General features: G+C 41.9%; 1 protein-coding gene across 1 annotated transcript in view; it reads left to right on the top strand.

Moving 5' to 3' along the window:
* ADAMTS17 (ADAM metallopeptidase with thrombospondin type 1 motif 17) overlaps positions 1-19,653 on the top strand; it is a 179,318-nt gene that overhangs the window by 60,684 nt on the left and 98,981 nt on the right. The window contains exon 8 of the mRNA XM_082060557.1: positions 9,711-9,816. Coding sequence (XP_081916683.1) covers positions 9,711-9,816 — 106 coding nt within the window. The remainder of the gene's footprint in view (positions 1-9,710; positions 9,817-19,653) is intronic.

The following is a 19,653-nucleotide window of genomic DNA, read 5'->3' as shown; positions in this document are numbered from 1 at the left end:
GGCATGTGGCAGAGTGTGAGCATGGGACATGGCAGCCCTCAGGCACGTCCATTTCTTTTGGTGACTTATTTATTTCCTGAAAGATGCAGCTTAAGGAACACTGGAGCAATTCTTGAATACAGGCCTATTCCAGCAAATAGGACAGGTCAAAATGAAAACACTGAAATCTTGAAATAATTTTGATTTTTTTAATAACATCTGAGAAAGTGAAGAGTGAGATTCATGAAGGCTATTCAGAGCAGGAACAGGTGGAGCTCTCTCCTCTTTTCAAGCCATCCAGCAGTTGAGAGATGTAGATTCATTTCTGTCCCATGTCCCTCTGCTTCAGCCGTTGAAGTGAAAGACAGTTTTTCACACAGCTCTACAAATCCTGAATCCAGTGCTGAGTCCTCCTGTTGCCTTGGCAGGTTGCCTGTCTTGCGTATTATCATGTCAATATTTGCATACATGTGAGAAGGGAAGATCACGCTGAATTCTACAGCAGCCTGTAGATAAGACCACCATGTTCATCTCTACAGCCACTGAACAAGGTGAGGCCCACAGAAGACATTAATATCCAAATGCCTTTGAGCCCCAGGCCGAGGTGACTTTCAAGGGCCAGAATCCAAATCCTGATTCACAGTTTGGTTTCACCGTTGTTGGTGATGTTTTCTTTGAGTTCACAGTTCCATGTTCCTGTAGTCTTTCAAAAGCATCAGATCTCTCCTGACTTCTGCTGAATCTGATTCCTTTTTTGTGTAAGATACCCTTGACTAACCTTGTCCCCCATGCCTGTCTCTTTTTTTTTTTCATTAGCTGGTGTCTCACTGATTTCTATTGCTTGTTTCTGTACCAGTTCTAACAGCTGTCTCTTCCTTAAGCTAACTGCCATTTTTTTGCTAAGGCTCAGGCCTCCCTGCCTGAATACTTCCATGTCTTTAGCAGGCCTTATTGCAGTCCAGCTCCTACCTTTCCTTAAGTGAACCCATGATGCCAGAGACATATGACCCAGGGCTGTAGATCCTTTTTTCTCCAGCAGTAAGTACACACAGAAGTTCTGAGAGAGCTCATCTTCCCTTCTGATCTTCTGCCCTCCTTGACCTTTGCCTCCCACAGAAGTGACTCCCTGCTCCTTATGAGATCAAAGTCACGTTTCTTGAAGACTCCTGGAAAACCTATATTATCTCCATTTACTACATTTCTGTCCCTGTCTCTTCTCATCCCCTAATCTCTTCCCATCTGTCTTTCTCCCTTGTTCACTAAATGTGAATTATTCCAGGCTTCTGTATATTTCCCAGTGCTATGTGTTTCCTCATCCAGCCCATCAGTCCTTCCCCAGCTAGAGTCCTTCTCTCAGATCCACCTTGCTGGGTCTTCCCCTACCTGTCCTCTTAACAGGAGTACAGCTGTTGTAATTTCTCTTACTTTGAGTAATTAACCCCACATATTTCCATGCATATGCACAAGCATAGAGACTTTCAGCACTGTGTAATGATATCTATAAAGAGTTGGTGAATTAGGTGCCGGGATTTGGGAATCTACGTTCAGGGATGGTGGTCTGATTTGGACTAAATATCCCAAACTTGGTATTTAACTAGAGAAAGAGGAATGCAGAAAGGAACTGTGCTTTGCGTGTTTGAGATCTGCATTCAGCAGCTGCCCAGACTCCTGTCGCTGGGGAGTGTGCGGAGAAGCTCTCTGGAATGTGGCTGTTAGCATATCAAAGGTAGAGTAAACATGTAGATGATACCCTGCTTCTTCTGCGCCAGTTAATTAAGCCACTCCTCATGTCACTTTAGATGGAGAGGATTTATTAATATGCTGTCATCTAGGGAAGCAGTGGTTTGCCAAAAGGGAGGAGTCATGTTAATAGCATAGAGGATGTCACGCTGAACAAAGAGCAGATGTCAAATAAACAAGGTATTTCTTTTTATCTCATTTGCTGAGGTCTTAGATCCCAGTGCTTTATTGTAAAAGCTTAGAAAATTAGGTCTAGAAAAATCTTCAGGTGGTCTCTTAATGCATTCCTTTGCTCCAAAGCAAGATCAGCAATACCCATGTCACTCCTGATGGATATCTGCTCCGTGAGGCTCACCAGTATACTTGTTTCCAGCTTGCTTTGAGTTACTGTGAGCACCATACGTCTCTTCAGGTATATTCATGCTTGGAAAGGAATGGGGTTTTCAAAGATACCAATGCCAAACCTCTGGGGGTTTCTGAAGGTTGTCTGCTCTTTGCTGATGTAACACAATGTTAATTGCCTGTTTGGCATGTTTTTGTAGGCCTTGGTTAAAGCATCTTCTAGGCCAAAAAAGGTGTTAGGACATCTGTCAGCTTTCTTCGTCTCAATGTATTTGGTATATGAAACAACCTTTTATTAGCTTGGGTGAGGACAACTGTCCCTGAAGTCATGAGAGGTCTCCATTAGTAGGGCTTTTCGACTGCCTGAGCAGCCCCTGTGCACTGGGAGAGGTTCTGCCTAAATTGGTGAATTAGCACAGTGTGAATCCAATGCAAGTAGAATTAGAATAAGGCTCTTGACATCTTGGGGGTTGTCTGTGTGTGGGCAAGTTAGTAAAGGAGCAGATAAGTGATTCATCCATTAAACTAAGGAAACCACAGGAGGGTTTCTAGGAAACATAAAAGCCCTGCAGAAAGACTGAAAGCTAAAACTGAGTTGGCCACGCTGGGGAAGGGGTTCCACATGTCCCATTAATTGCTGTCCTGCAGGGTAATTAAACAAAGAAAAAAAGAACATAGCAAAAGCGCGCCTTTGAGCTCTAATGATTTGCAGTATCTTGCCTTCTTTGCAGGTTTACAGACATGAAGAGGTCTAGCCTCACAAAGGCCTTTTTATCAGAAAGGTATAGAGCAAAGCAACTTGCACAGACCCAACCCTGGTTAGATGTCAGCTAATCTGTTTGCGAATGGGTGCAGTGCATTCCTCAGAGATCAGTGTGTGGTGAAGGAGTCAACTGAGAAGTTCTGTTGAGCTTCAGTGGTGCCATTGCTGAGATTTGGCTATATCTGCGTGAGTTGCAGTCATTTCACAAAGACTAAAGCCCATGGTGCAATCTGGCTCTCAAAGTTTGAATACTGGTCTTGTGAAATGTTATCTGGGGCCAGTCACTAGACCCTTGGGTGCCATAGCAATATTTTACTACCAAATATCTTCCCAGCAGTCAGAAAAGTATCCCCTATAAAAGGTATTGTGTATTTCATTAATTTGTGCTATTAGGACCTTGTGTTCTGAGGAGTATTACATTATCGGCCGTCGAAACATCATAGCTGAGATTGTGAATATCAGGGAGAGATTTTATTTGTTAGTCTTTCAGGGTGTGAGTAATGAAGATCAAGAGATTCAGAAAGTAACTATGCTTTGTGTTTCAGCTATTTATTTTTCTTGCTGGGCTTTTGGGATTCTGACAGCACTTGTGTATACTGGAAGTGACAGTGTTTTCAGAGTTACAAGGAAGAAAAGATTTTATTGGGCACTACAGGACAAGACTTGGGCCCACAGGGGAGGTGTCTGGCCACAGGGTACACTGAGTTCTGGGAAAGCGTGTTGCATCCCTGCAGGTCATGCTGGTTTGGAGGCAAGAACAGAGTTTTACAGACGTCATGTTGAAATTTGGCATGAGGTAAATTCTCCAAAGTAAGAAGAGGATTCTGTGATGATGGGCACATTTGCAAAAAGTTGGTGAAGTACAGAAAGTCAAGGTCTGATGTATGTTCTCAGAAATAGTGGTGGCTTCTTGTGTGATCTTACCAGTTATTTGAATGCTGTGTCTTAGCTCACTTTTCTGTAAAGTTGCTGTAGTAGTTGCCAGTTTCTCAGTAAGGCAGGGGGGAATATATATGGGGACTTGGATACCAGTTTGAAAATCTTGTATTAAAAGAAATGTGTGCTGTAGGGTCAGAGGAGTGAACCTCACGTGCCCTTGGCGAGAGGTTTTCTGGGACTCCCAGGAATCCAGGTCATCTTCTGCCTGCAGAAATTGCATGGGCTTACCAGTGCTCAAAAAACTTAGTGCTGGAAACTACTTCTCCTACTTTACTCCACCAGCTAAAAATAGGGGAGTTGTAAACACAATACACCTGTCTGGATGGTGTTCGTGGTTAAATTCTGCAGAATTACAAGCTCACTTTGAGGACTTTTGCTGACTATTCCTTTGTTATCTGAATGCTTCCCCAGTCCTGTGTAGAGGGTTGTATTTGGACCAGTCCTGTGTTGCCTTGTTTCCTTGATACGGTTCAACCACTTCCCACCCAGTAGGGAATTTAAGCCCTCAGCAGGGAGTGGATGTTCTGCCCCTCAACAAAGTCAAGTGAATTGTGAAGTAATTTCTTCCCCAGACTCATTTTTCTCTCATGTATGGCACCAAGAGAATGAGACAGTGGGTTATGTTCTCTGTCCTTTGATTAAGTACAAGCAGAGGAAAATGCTGTCTCCATTGTCCATGTAGATTTCTTTCTCAGGCGCATAGAGATGGAGCTTGTTTCATATTTCACATTCCCTTTAAGGGTAAAGGGATAAGCATGTCAAGGCCTATTTGAAACAGGCTATGACTGACTTCTTCCAGTGTCTGGGCGCCTGTTCCGTCAAATGGTCTGTGGCATCAGCAGCTCTTCCAGTATAAATACTTGAGTTCAAAATATTGTGACTTGCACTGGGTAGAGCACTTGGCATGACTGTTAATTGTTTTCATACCTGACTGTAGCTGTCGCTCATGCATTAGATGGTTGTATAATAATTCCTGTACTTGTGATTCATAATGAGTGTATTGTTTCCAGGGTGGTTTTCATTAAGTACAGTGACAATGAAAATTATTACTAAGGAAAACAGTTTCCACACATGAATATTAAACTCTAATGGAAACCATGTTGTTACTTCAAGATTAACAGAAATTGGCATCCAGATGACTATCCAGCACTAAGCCACATTAAACTGTGCCACTAAAATTGCTTGTCTGGCTTTGAATTAGCACGTTCTCATAGAAGGAAGGACCAGCTCACCCTGTTAGCTTCTTCTGGATGATCACTGCAAACCAAACTTGGGACTTGGGGGCTCAGCAGGACTGTGACAGTACCAGCCTTTCCCTCTCTATGTTGTACATGCTGAGGAGGCTCCTTCCATGGAGACTACTCTTATTTCACCTGGATACCGCTGACTTCTTGAGACCTCTGTTTATTCAGCTGTACAACGGGGATTGTGTTATTACCTATCCTGGAGGCAGTTTAGTGGGTACTTCTTTAATGGTTTTTAAATTTTGGAACTTTTTATATGTAGGCCTTATAGAGACGAAAAGTATTTTTCATTTTTAAGTATCATAAGCACTGAAAGATTCCCTTGGTGACTGGCTTGGTGTGTAAATACAGGCAGGACATCTCTGTCAAACGTATCATTGCAACTGAGCGGAAAGGCAGAGCATGAATCACTTCTAGGCTTTCCTGATTTTACTTATGTAGGATGTTAGGAGAGGATGCAGGAGTGCAATTGATGGCAATGTGTGAGCTGCACAAATTGAAAATCGTGGGAGGATGAGAAAAACATCAGCTCAACACCAGACTAGTGATGGTTGGGAGGGGGAGGCTGCTCTGTGTATGGGGATACGCACGAGTCTCCATCCGTGCCAAGCAGACTTCGGGACTTCAAGTTTGGCTCCCTTCCCAACAGCAAATACACTGGGAAGAGGAAAGCTAGCCAAGTTTTAATCAACTAAAAGTTCTGTATCCAGAGGTGGCTGGCAAAAGGAGAGATTAAAGTATTAGGAGTGCAATGAAAAGAAGACATTAGAGAGTTGAAAGCTGTAGTACCTGGATAAACCACTTGCTGAGTGAATATTCCAGTTGTCAGAAGGAAGCCCTGGGTGTTTCAAATAGGATGAAATGTAAACCCACTCACCAGAACTTGTCTTTTTGCAGCTTTGGCTATCACTGTGGCAAGTATGTAATATCCTAATGCCTAGCTGAGCTGCTAGGATAAATGTAATCATTCCCCTTGGAGATATTGCTAGCAGAGGGCTCATTAGCTGGCAGAAAGGCCAACAGCTGCGAACTGTTTATCTATGACAACTTTTTGGATAAATCTGAGTTTACACAGTTGCCTGTGTCCTGAGGTTTGCTATGGAAGTGCAGATAGCTTTGCGTGTTCAAATCCAAGCACAGAAGTTATGGACTGTAATTATACAATTTCTCAGGAGAGAAAGGAAAAAAAACCCACACTTGGTAATTCTGAAGACAGTATTTGGCTTTCCCTCTACCACTGGTTCTCCTACTTGACCTTTTTTGATATTAAAAATAGATTTGTGGTAATTGCTGACTGTTAGTTGTGTATCTGGGAAGATAAGGACTTTGTGTCCCTGAAGAGAGCTGCTGTGTATTTGCATGAGTACAGCTTAAGTTCTTTGTTGGTTTGGGGTTTTTTGTTAGTTGGTTGGTGTTGTATTTTTTTTAACAACAACAACACAAACAAACAAAACCCCAGACAAACAAAAACTCCAACCAAAGGCAACCAACCAAAAAACCCCACCAAACAAAAGCAAAACCTGGTTCTACTTTTTTCCCCCATTTTTCATTTTCACACACCTGTCTCCCAAATGGGGCCAGAAGCAAAGTTAGAGCAATAAGAGAAGTTCCTCTTATGCTATTCCCAGCCTGGTAGAGCTACAGCACGCCAGGATTTTCATGAACGTGTCTGAATTCATGAAGTTTCTATTCCAGTTCTGTGAACTTGAAAGGCTCAGATAACAATCTGGAATTTATGAGGCAAACAACAGTTTCCATTCATCTCAGTGAAGAAAATAAATCATATTAATGCAGCTACCAAGGCATTGTACTGCTATCATTGTTGGTTAAAGGTGTATTTTTCTCTGCATGTCAATTATATGGATCATTGTATTGGGTTACAAAAAAGTTGCATTTACCTTAATGTTTCAGATATTTTTACTAAAGAACTGTACTGTTTGCAAATCAATAGCATATTTGCTATTTATGTGAAATATATTGTCCAAAAGAAAATTATAGTCTTAGGAAATAGTTTGATAGAAACTATGTATCTTTCAAAAACATTTTTGAGGCAAGCTTTTCCAAGCTTAAAATGTTATAACAATTTGTTATAACTGGCCTGCTGTTCCAGCATGGCTCTTATTAACAAGCACTCAGCAGTTCATGAGCTGGACTTCTTACCGACTTCATTTCATGTACTGCAAAATTTTGGGCTGTCTGCTCTTCCAGAATTATAAATTTCCCTGCCCAGTCCACTTCTGTTCCTGTATTGTCTGATCCCTGGGCTCCACTGCAGCAGAAGCCTTTAATAATGGTAATAATAAACTCATTTTAGATGTCTACATTTTTAAATTGGTCATTGCTTATGAGCTGGCCACACAGGATTCACATTAAGCAGTGAAAATAACTAATAAAAATCATGTGACTAAGAGTCTGTAACTGAGCCAGTCACTTATTTTTCAGCCACTGATAGATGAACAAGTCCTTAATCATTAGTTTTCCACCTTCGAATAATGAGGCTTTTAGCACTGAGCAGTGTTATTGCCAGACAGTTTTAGTGGGGATTAGAACCACTAAACAAGGACTTCAGAAGAATTACCGTTTGAGGTAATGTATTTGACATTTTAATTGATATTTAACCACTTTTAATATATTGACGTAACTCTAGACTATTTTGCTACACCACATCCCCCAAACATAGAAATATTGCCCCCTGCCACCTCCAAGTGACAGCAAACATTGAGTCACTCTCATTTTATGAAATTTATTCGAAGGAAATTAAGGTGAATCGTTTCAAGCTAAACTGCCTTGCCTGGTTGAGCACTGAGCTCGAGATGCAATACTGCTTCTCAGCTAAAACCTCACATGTCAAATATAACAGAGATATATTGGCACTGGTTAAATGGAAGAGAAAGGTGGAAAAATCAGGTTTACTAGTAGGAATAAAACACTTTCAGAAAGAATCCTGCTCTGGTCATTGCTGTTAGCTGCACCTAAGCTGCTGAAAGGTAACCGAAATACCTCTCCCTATTGGAAGTGTATTTCAGCCAAGTTCATAGAGTCATAGAATCATTTCAGTTGGAAGAGACCGTCAGGATCATTGAGTCCAACCATAACCTAACTCTAGCACTAACCCGTGTCCCTAAGAACCTCATCTAAACGCTTTTAAACACCTCCAGGGATGGCGACTCCACCACTGCCTTGGGCAGCCTGTTCCAATGCCCGACAAGTCTTTCCATGAATGATTTTTTCCTAATATCCAATCTAAACCTCCCCTGGTTTGACTTGAGGCCATTTCCTCTTGTCCTGTCACTTGCTACTTGGGAGAAGAGACCAACTCTCCCCTGGCTCCAACCTCTTTTCAGGCAGTTGTACACAGTGGTAAGGTCTCCCCTCAGCCTCCTGTTCTAAAGGCTGAACAGCCCCAGCTCCCTCAACTGCTCCTCATCAAACTTGTTGGGTCAGTTTATTACAGAGCTGTGTTTGCCTCATCCCCAAAAGACAGAAGGATCTCCAGGAGCAACTTTGAAGTAAGTGGTGGTTGTGCCACAGGATCACAGCACATCATGGGGGCAGAGCCTGAGCAAGGTGGTGAATGAAGGAAAACTCAACCAGTTTTCCTCTCTCAGAGCTGGGGCTCGAGATTACCAGCAGCTGATGGGCCATTACAGTTTTATCTTTTGTGATAACACAGTATGCTCCAGTGGAGAGGCAGCTCTGGAGTGGATTGGTGATTTGGCATGCAGCATTCTTCCTCCTGAGTGCCCTGGTTCAGTGTGCATGCTGGCAGGGGATTTAAGAACTCAAAAAGGCACCAGTCTAAAGCAGCAGAGGATTGGCTGAGGCACCTAAGTGTTTATTTTCATCTTTAGCTTCTGTGACTCAAATACTCACTTTTTGCTTCCCTTTAATCAAAATCTGGAAGTTCTTCTTGATCTCAGACTTTCTGCTATTGGTTTTACGATAAACTAGGTAGCAGGTGAAAGAAAATCTCATCAGCAAAATGTCCCATGGGTGGCCCATGATGCCATCACAAGGTTTCCAAGTACAACAGCACTTTCTGCAGGGGACAGTCTGGATGCAGGAAGGGCATATAAGGGCTCTTGTTTTTTTCCATAGCAGAAGTTTCATGCCTTAACTTTGGAATTCCTTTTTCACTTCAGCCTACAACCATTTGTGGTGCCCACACAAACAAGTCTAGGAGAGCACTGCACAATTGTCTGTGGGATCAAATCCTAAATTCCACTAAGTCAGAGAAGACTCCTGCCACCTACATGAGTTTTGTGACTCACCATCAGGGTTTTGCCAGCTTTGCTGGCTCTGCCATTCTTGCTTTCTTTAAGTATGAAAATAAGGGAAAATGTAACATCTTTTCAGAGAGTCTCTGTTTATTGCTCTATTCCTTCTCCCCAACTTTATTCTGAAAATGGAAAGAACTCCATTTAAACACAACTTCACTGCATCTTCTAACATTGTAGTAGGGGGCATTAACAGACAAGATTAGATTAATTTTTGAGTAGGTGAAATGTATTTTCCAGTGAAAGCAGTGAAGGTAAGTGTGTTCAACTTGTTTCCTGTCTGACAAAATATTTTTGTGTGTGAACAGCCCTGATATCTCACTGGGTGCATCCTTTATAATTTTGGTTGAGTTACTGCTGTATGTTTTGGGTGAATGAGCTGTTTCACTCATTCTAATGGGAACATTCTCTGTGTTTCTGTTGCAGGAATTGCTTACCTGGGAGGTGTCTGCAGTGCCAAGAGAAAGTGTGTTCTTGCTGAAGACAACGGTCTCAATCTGGCGTTTACAATTGCGCATGAACTTGGGCACAAGTAAGAACTTCTTCTGTTTCTGGCTTTTCTGATGCCACTGTAGCATACTTTTCTTTAGAGCCACACAAGTGAAATTACTAGTGTGGCATGTTTGTTAGGATTTCATAAATCTAGCAGATTGATAAGGAACTTAGTTTTTAGGAGGCTTATGTAAATATTCCTTGCAGCACAAATAAATCTTTCTATTTGACCCTCCCCCATTTTCCACTCTACGTTTTGAGGCCTCATTCTGTTGGGTGATTGATGGTGGTAGGTAGAGACAAATTCTGCTATTGTTCATGCTGTAGAATAGGTGCACAAAAATGACATCAATTTCAAAATCTTTGAACTTGCTAAATTTTCTCTGAAGTTCAGATGTTTATGTCAAGGATTTTAATAGTTAAATGGTTTGTTGGGTAATGGTTTCATCTCTACATGTGAGGTAATCTACTGTGGCTGAAATTGTAAACATCAGAATTTTGGAAATGCCCTTGAGCAGTATTATTTGATCAACAGAAAGAAATCACATTACTTGATTTATCAGCTTAATCACAGCTAACTAACACACTTTGAACACTGACTGGAAAAAACAACAAAGAATGCGATAATTCCTAGTCACACGGAAATTTGCAGAATGGGATTACTGAGTACTTTCTGCAGGTGACTTTGAAGGCTTTTTAAAGGTGCCTGTAAATATCCCACGGACAGAAGGAAACAAAATTGACTGGAAGAGTCACTTACTGCATCGTCTTAGTGCAGTTAATGAGTTAAACCAAGGGTCAGCATCCACATTCACTGCTTTCCAGCCTAAGTATAACACGCACTTACTAATAGTACTTAGAAGCTTTTTGCCCTTTCCGTTGACATCACTCTGGTTGCACTGTGTCATAGTTAGACTGTGGAAGGTAGAGAATTAGACCAGGAACTAATTTATACAGGGGCCAGGGCTGTGCCTATGAGATTTTCAAGCACACCTTCCTTTAGCCTCTTGGGGTGCAAGATGGGAAATTCCACCATTATTCCTTCAGTCAGAAGCAGTGTGTAAGTTTTGTATGCACCTTTCTGGACTCTTATTTGTGTGTCTGTTGTATCTTCCTTTCCTACAGTAACAAGTATTTGACAGCTAAGAGCCCAGGTATCATGTTCAGATTCTGGCTAATCTCATTCCATGACAAATAATTATTTTATGGCAATATGTTTCAAAATTGCATGGAGGATATTTAGGTTACTACCAAAAATGACAAAATGAAAATGATTCTCCTCTTCACCCTTCAGTGACACCAAAGGCAGCTGAGCCAAACCGAGGGTGGTTTCAGCCAAAATGACGGACATTTGGTTTTGGTTTTATTTAAATTGCATGCCAAGATGTTAAACTGAGCCTAAATTTAATAAAAAATTAACCTGTGGGTGATGTTAAGGGAAATTCAGCACTCATCTTTGGATGGGCCAAGAGCAGGAGGGAAAAATACTTGAGCTGCAGAAAATCCAGCTGTGTAAAAGAGTGAGACTGGTCTGCCATGGTGTTTGCCAAGTTTCCCAGCAGAGCTGTCAAGCTTCTTTCTAATAATGTCTCGCACAAAATCCACAACATAAATAGGGGATGTAATGCTTTCAGATATAGCTCTCCATCTGTGCAGAGAAGAGCAAACTCCATTTTCTTTTCTGAGTGCAGTTTTGGTGGAAAGATCATAATGTCTTTTCTCTGCTGGTTTTCTTTCTTTACCTCTGACTTGGAAAGCTATTTTGAGAGGCGGCTATGAGATGTCTAAAGGGACTGACAGAGGGTGGCTTGGGTTCAGTACCCTGGAGGATTCGGACAGTGAGTGTGCTGTTGTGCGGGGAATCTACTGCTGGCAGCATTCTGCTGCCATGGCTGTTTTGGGAACAGGTTATCGCGTTTCACAGTGAGTTGCAATTCTCTGTAACACACTGGAGCAAGCCCTTTTGCCCCCTCTTGCCTTTCCTAAGCCCAGCCATAAGCAAGCGTAATCAAACCCCAGTGTGCCAAATCAAAGAGAGGTGAAAAAACGCTCTCTCTCTTCTCACCACCCAACCCGAGCATCAAAATCATCCATCTATACTGTCATCCACCAGTGGTCTAGTTAGTTATTTCAGAGTCTGGTTGATTTACTGGTGCCTTTCTGGCCTTGAAGTCAACAAGAGTCTTTTCACTGTCAGGTGTCTCCTTATTCTTTTGTTTTTGAACTGCAACAGGATGCTCTGAGCAGTCCTGTTTCAGCACGTCTTATGCAAATAGAAGGATTCTTTGCAGACTTCACCTACAAACTCATAGTTTTTAAGTGAATTGTAAGGAAATCCATTGCAGAGATAAAGACAAAGAAGCTGACATGAGATTCAAGTTATAAAATGAAAAGCAAGGAAAACTGGGTGCAGATTTTTTTATTTAAAAAATCCAGTCAAAACTTACATCCCTATTTGCAAAAATATAAATTTTGGAGAGCTGTAATTGTGAACTTTATTGAAGGCTGATTTCCTTATGAGTGTAGAAAAGCTGAGATTTATTACTTCTTGCCCTAAGACTAACAAATGTCTGTGGAGATTACAAGCCCAGTTTGGCATTCACAGATAGTTTCTGATGTAGACTTTGGAAAAAGTGAATGGATTACTAATTGATATGTCAGATTCCTAATCTGCCACTAATGTCATTTGGACTCACTGCAAAAAACACTATTAGAGACAGCTGCACTGTTAAAACATGGAAGCATCATTAATTAGGTCCATTAGAGTGATGCTTATAGGTCATATAAAGGTTCATCTTCAGGTTTAACCTATAGACTTGTTGTGCTTGATGATAGGGTGACTAATATAACTGTGATCTGTTGTATTTGTATCTTCAAATTTGGAGCAGTAATTTTGGTCCTTAGACACAAAGAGAGCACCCATTTGTATTTAGATACAATTTTTCCTACAAAGAGTCCAGGAAAAGAATTTTACTGTTACGAAAAAGTAACAGACAGGGTAGAGACCACTGAATGTGCGATGAGAATGCAAATGATAAACTTCTTACTATACACGCAGGAACCCTCAGCAAGTGTTGTCCATTCAGCATGGTCAACAGTGGGTGTCTTTTAAAATAATACACTTTAATGTAACCACAGTGAGTTGGGTTTTGTCCAGGGATTGCTGGGTGGAGGACTGTGTTCTGATATACACAAAAGAGAAGGCACAGAGAACACAGCGGTCCCTGAAGTCTCAAAAAGTGTAAGTCAAAGGTCTGGCTATTATAAACAGGTTAATATGCTGAACACTTTCTTACTCTCTTCTTTTGTCAGACTAGCAGGGCAACTCCATCAGTAGGAGCTTGAAAATGCTCTACTGTTGTTGACAAGATCCTGAATGGTGCTTCTCTCCTCCTCCATGAACTGCCCACTGTGAAGTTGATCTGAGATTCATACCCCACAGACCACCCTGAACAACCCTGACTTTTAGAAAACCAGTGCCACTTCCCCCTCCCTTGTTCCCTTTTTGCCTACAGCAGTGACATTGTTACCATTTTCAAGTCTTTCTCCAAAGAAAAAGGCAAATAAGTTTTTTTTAAACAAAAGCTGGGATTCATCCTTATATCCGTTATTCCCTAAGTGAAGTGGGTGGACTGTAGCCAGTGGTTTTTCAGGACAACAATGCCAGCTTTGTTGCCATTCCTGTTTCTTTCAACAGCCTCGGCTTTCCTGTCGTGGGACGGAGGGCAGGCTTGGGTGGGGAGGGAGGATTCCCATTCATGAGCTAGAGGAACCTGGCACTGCCTGGATGCTGAGCGCATAGCCGGAGGTGGTATGGCTGGAAGCCACGCTGTGTTGGATGCCCTCAGGAAAGCGAATCAAAATCAACTCACAATGAGGAAGGTGCAGTCAGTTGCCAACAGTCTGAAACCGCATGGCCTCAAACTTGAAGCTGAAACAGATGAGGACAAAAACGAGTCCAAAGGTAAAAAGCCTATAGTGCACAAACCAAAGAGGCCTGGATTTGGAATTAGCCAAGAGAAGAGTTTAGAACGGACAGGTTTCTGTCCAGTATGATTATTTGCTTTAGATATTAAGTATTGATAGATGTAGCTTGGTTAAAACTACTTTAGGGTGGATAATTATGTGCTGTGTACCTAACTGTGGCATTTCTGTTGTGTTTCCAGCAATAGTGGTGTTGCAGGTGAGGGAAAAGCACTCTCTGGATATTCCTTTTGTGGCCTGATACTTGTGCTATTAGACTTGTGAATAAACTTCCCTCCCTGATCTGTCTAGTGCAGCACGCAGCAGAGATTCTGTCATGCAAATAGTTATAAGGCAGAATGTGAAAATATTGCAGGCTGAAGGAGAATGTGTCTTGAGCAGATCCAAAAGTGCAGAATAACGTCCTGTGACAACTTACACTGTTGCAGGCATACAAGCTTCATTCCTAAGAACCAAACAGGAAATTAGCAGTCCCCCTTGTCCTGCACTTTATAAAGATTTGGTCATAATGCATTTTTAAAATGAACAGTTTCACGTGGAAGCCAAGGACCACCAGAGTAAGCGGGATGCAGATCTGAGCAGTCAGGTAGCGCTGCGGAGCGCACACTGTGCTGATGTAAAACTGTTTCTGTTTCTTAAGCAGCCTGTTTTGTGATTCCAGTCAGCGCAGTGATGGAGCCAGCCAGCCAAATCATGGTAGTGGTATGAGAGGAGTGGTTCTGGAAATGATATAAAAATGGAGGGACCTTTACTACAAATTCTCTCATTTTATCCTGGGGATTATAACACTTGGGTGCAGGGTGTAGGAGCAGAGAAGCTGTTTTGAAAGAAAAAAATCCAAACCAAACAACCCTCTGTGTCTTCTTTAGAGCAGCCCACCATAGTCTAGCCTTGAACACATGGCTCTACCAATGTAGGCAGCTGAGTGTGCTTTATATCCTGGCTGGGTTTAAACATTAACCCTATTTTTCTGAAAAGCTCCCATCTGGGCTTCTTTTTCTGCTCTGTGTTGCTCTTTTGACCATCTGCATTGTAACGATGGCAAAGGCAAGTATTTCTTCGTAGCATTTGTAAAGAGCTGGTTTTTAGATGTATGAGCAAAGCAACCAGTAGGATCCTAGAGTGTTATGGTGCTGACAGCAAGATCGGTCACAGAAAAGAAAGCAGACCTTGCCACTGCTGTTTGAAGCGTAGCAGAGGCATGAGTTAGTCCCCCATTTATCAGACAGGTTCTGCCTGACCTGAGTTTCTGGGGAATGTTTTTCTTCATTGCTATTGCAAAACTGCACCAATTAATTGCCAAGAAGCAATCTGTCCCCAGATTACTTCTTACCTCCCGAAAGGCATTAAAAACAACATTACTAAAGTTGCAGAATCAAACATGTAGAAGTGCCAAAGTCTCAGTTTCAGGGTTATCTGGACAACTTCAATTCTAACTCTAGTCCTGCTGTCTTGCAAATGAGGCTGAACTTCTACGCATAGGGTAGTATTTCAGCATGTAGTTAGAGACTCCAGTTTAACCTGTGTCCACAGGCATCTTATTCACTCTGTGCAAGCATGTTTCACCGAAGAGAGACCTTGCAAAGAAATGTCCATCTTGTGGACCTGCAGGGCAGTATCCATGTACATGATGGCTCAGGGATGCAGCCTGTGGCTGAATAAACCTCTCCAGTGGGTGTAGATTCTGTCTTGTGGCAGAGAGCTGTGGCACAGTTCCCTCTGTGCCTTTGTGAAAAACCCTTGTGGCTGTTTTGACCCTGTTGCAAAAGACAATGTGTTGGAACTCACACGCCTGCATTTGCAGGGTTTGAAAATCAAGGTCAGCTGGATCCCAGGGAGGACTGGAACCAGAGAGAATCCCATGCAAGCTTTATTCTAGCAAGCTCAAGTATTAGTCACTGTGCTGCTGCACCAAGATTTCCTGAGTAGCCAGGTAGTTACTGCCCCAGTGATATTCTACCAGTGCCAGCACTCTCCATTTAAAATCTCACAGGAATATGTGGCTGTTCCAGTATATTGCAGTCTCAGGATTACTGGGAGTGACTGACTGCCGTGTAGACATACCCTGAAGCTGGCCAACAGCGCTGGCAATGCTCTGTACCCACCCTGGAGCTGCTAATTTTATTTTCTGCCGTTTGTGTTGTAAAGCTGTTGTGGAATGTCTCTCTCTGTTCCCAGGCTCCCTTTTCTTGTTCCCCTCCTCCCAGGTTTCCTTGTTCTTCCACAGATAATTGCAAGCACATTTTCACAGTTAAGTTGCCCTTCTCTGTACAACTCCAACAGGACATAATGGAACACTGCTTATTTCATCATAAATGTTTGTACATCAGAATTGGGATGATCTAGTCAAAGCAATTATTTAATAAATTATTTTGGTTTTGAGAGAGAACTAGGTATAGACTAAAATTTCAGGAGATGCCTCTTCCACTTTTGGTAACACACTGAGGGGTCTGTGTTAGACAAAAAAAATTATTATGTACATAATAACTTGATATTAGTAGCTTTTTGAAAACTGTGTCCTAAATTAGTCAAAAGCAAGCAGAGATCAAAGACAGATACAGATCTAAACACATGTGAATAGAAAAAAAATTCAGTGTATACTTCTGCAAGCATGGATGGTTTGATGGAGTACCACTAAATGGAAGGTATCTTGATGTGTTTGCTCAACATAATACAGTACCTGTGCAAATTAATTTCAATCTCAGAAGTAGAATATCCCTGTTGTATTAACCTTATCTGGGCAAGTTGTTTTTACATTGACAGTAGGCTATCACATAGAGAAAAATCACATACAGAAATCACATAGAGAAAAAGAAGATTGGGAAGGAGAAATGGAGAGGTGCGAGTAGTAACATATGCCAGACTGTGGATAGCAGGCCTGGGTTTGGATTTTTTTTTTTTTAATTTTATGTAAAACTTCAAGATATTTACAGGTGTGGTTCCTGAGCCTGCTAAGCCCAGCGTGGCGGTGGGTACCTTCCCTCTATCATGTGTGTCTTTTCTCGCTCTTATATCTTCCAAATTTGATATCGTTTATTTACAGTGTTGGAGTGTAACCACATTGGAACTGGGTACGGGAATGTCCACCTCCCTTTGCTTTCTGGGCTCTCGTGGCAAGTGCTAGTGTGGTTCTGGTCATGGGTTTCTATGGTTTTACTGTACGCTTTGTGAAGGATGTCTGCGTAATCCCTAGTGAAACAACATTCTCTTGCAGTCTCTCTAATTTCTTTGTTTTGGAGCATCTTGTACAGCTTTACTTAACATAATAAAACTGCATCAAATGGGCAAACAGCAGTCATTTAGAAACTCCCAGACAACACCATTTTCATTTAATTGATAGCTTTGTGGCTTTGCCAGCTACGTCTGTCTTTTTGAAGGCTTATTCTGCTGAGTAAGCCACAGCCATGTTAAATAGCTGGCCTGTAATGATTTGGCAAATCTTGCACATGCTTCCAGCTACATGGGTTCTGGTTTCATACTTCATTGGCTTCGCTGGCAACAGCCCTGTGCATCCAATGACCCAAAACACAGGGACAGTACAAGTCCCCATTGTGCAACCTCTACAGTACACACCAACACAGGAAATATTAGGTTTGCAAATGCCATTTACCAAATAATCATTTGTTTTTATACACAGGCAGCAATCTAGCTGAGATATTTACTTTTCCACTAGCAGTTGGGTTCCAATAGCCTGTAACCCACGCTGTCTGCCTGGCCTGCTGAGTTCAACAGGTTCCAGGTAAAAATGACCGCAGAGCTGGGGAAGGTGATAAATCCCAGCCTGTCACTTGGAAAAGCCTTTGGTAGTAACTCAGCAGCAGCAACGCCAGTGGAAATGTTGTTGCCTCTAAAAATGTGGTTCCCTTTAGCACTATGTCAGTGGAAGGCTGCACTGTAGTGGAACGAAGTTCACTGCCTCTTGGGCAACAGTTGTGTTGGGGAGTAAAATTCAGCAAAAAGAGTTTACTAGACAAACGAAATAAACAGGCCTTCTTTGTTCTCACTGGTCCTTTTCCATTTGCAAAATCCTCCTTACATCAGATGCTGGGCCTCTTTCCATTGCTGGATCCAACCCAGCAGAGAGTTTTGTCATCTGTGTCTTCACTTGAACCTCAGTTTCCAAAAAAGAGAAGAACAATCCACAGCTTTCTGCCTTTGTTCTTGCTTTGGTGAAACAAATCAAAGCAAGAGTGTCATCCTCTCCACTTGGTATATTTTGTTACCTCTTTCTCCATTCCCAGACAACAAGTGATAGAATGAGAAGAAATGGCCTCAAGTTGCACCAGGGGAGGTTTAGATTGGATATTAGGAAAACCTTCTTCATTAAAAGGTTATCAGGCACTGGAACAGGCTGCCCAGGCTTGTGGTGCAGTCACCATCCCTGGAGGTGTTTAAAAGCCGCGGAGATGAGGTTCTTAGGGACACGGGTTAGAGGTGCACGTGGCCGTGCTGGGTTAACGGTTTGACTCGATGATCTTAAAGGTCTTTTCCAACCTAAATGAGTCTATGATTCTTTTTCATTCAGTTATTGACACTTTTTCAATACTAATCCAGATATGGTCCTGAGGCTTCTCTCAGGACCTAGTTTGTTTTGAAAAATTTGTTCATATTTTCTTTTTATACCTTAAGTGTTACAACACATACCTGCACCTCATTCTGAATTTTTTACGTGTTCATTGAAGTAACCTTACCAGGTTTGCCAAATGCATTATTGCAGGCAGCATCTCTTAGTATAAGGAACAGACTCTCACGAGAAAAACTCTTATGTGGTTTCCAGAAATCTGTCATCAGTTAAATGACATGAACATTGCACCTCTTATCAGCTAGAGACCCTCTAAAGAGATCTCTTCCTGTGAAGTTAACAGACTTTTTTGTTCCTCTGCAATTTGTCTTCACATCAACATGTTCAAGCCAAAGTTATTCAAAGCACTAATATCTCTTTTGAGTTGCTTTTTACTTTCTTCTTGTGGCATTCTTAGCCAATATGAAAGCAAACTTGGCTTCATTAGCCTGGAGGTTTGTAGCCAACCAGGCATGCCCACTACCCAAAGAATTCCACTTTGGGATTGGTCTGAACATATAATTCCCAATTGCTTTGATACCAAGCCATGATTTGCAACACTCCTGTTTGATATCAAGTCTCTCCCTGCTCACCAAATGAGTGAGACTAAGTAAGATAGCATGCTGAGCTTTTAATATCATTTATGAACAGCCAAGGCCTTATGGTTCTGGGATTATGAATTATCTTCCCAGCTGCACCATTATCAAAAATCCCAAGAGTTTAGGGAGCCGATATATAGTAGGAACATTACTAGATATGGAGCACTCCTGAGTGACAGAAATAGCTGTGACAGGGATACCACTGAAAATGTCATGTCCTTATAGCAAATGTCTTCAGCTGAAGCAAATGGCTTTAACTGAGCTACTGCAGACTGATCCATTGCTAGATTGTAACTGCAACTAATAGAATTGCATCATGCATTTCCTGTGCAACTTTTTTCCTAGACAGTTTTGCAAGCAAAGTGAACACACAGGTTTGTCACTGCCCACTACAGTCATCTGTCATTTTGGTGAATCGGTGTAAGAGGGTCACATGGATTGGATGGATTGGATTGGATGGATGGATTTCTTCTTGGACCAAATCTGTAAGCCCACAGTGATTGGCAACATAGACCAAGAAAGAAGACTAAAAGATTCTGTGAAAAAGGACTTCTGTGGCTCTGGGAACATAAAGCATGTATCCAGTGGCTTGTCTGGGAACTTCAGAATTATATATATTACAGTTATTTCACATCTCTTTGTCTTTTGATGTTGGCCATCTCCCTTTTCCCACCTCCAGGAACGGAGAATCCGCCTCCCACTGTGAGGAAGGCAGGCAGCGTTCCTGACTCCT

Source organism: Streptopelia decaocto (assembly GCF_964273445.1).
Source record: "Streptopelia decaocto genome assembly, chromosome: 9".
Taxonomy (NCBI): domain Eukaryota; kingdom Metazoa; phylum Chordata; class Aves; order Columbiformes; family Columbidae; genus Streptopelia; species Streptopelia decaocto.
This window is presented reverse-complemented; position numbering and strand designations above follow the sequence as displayed.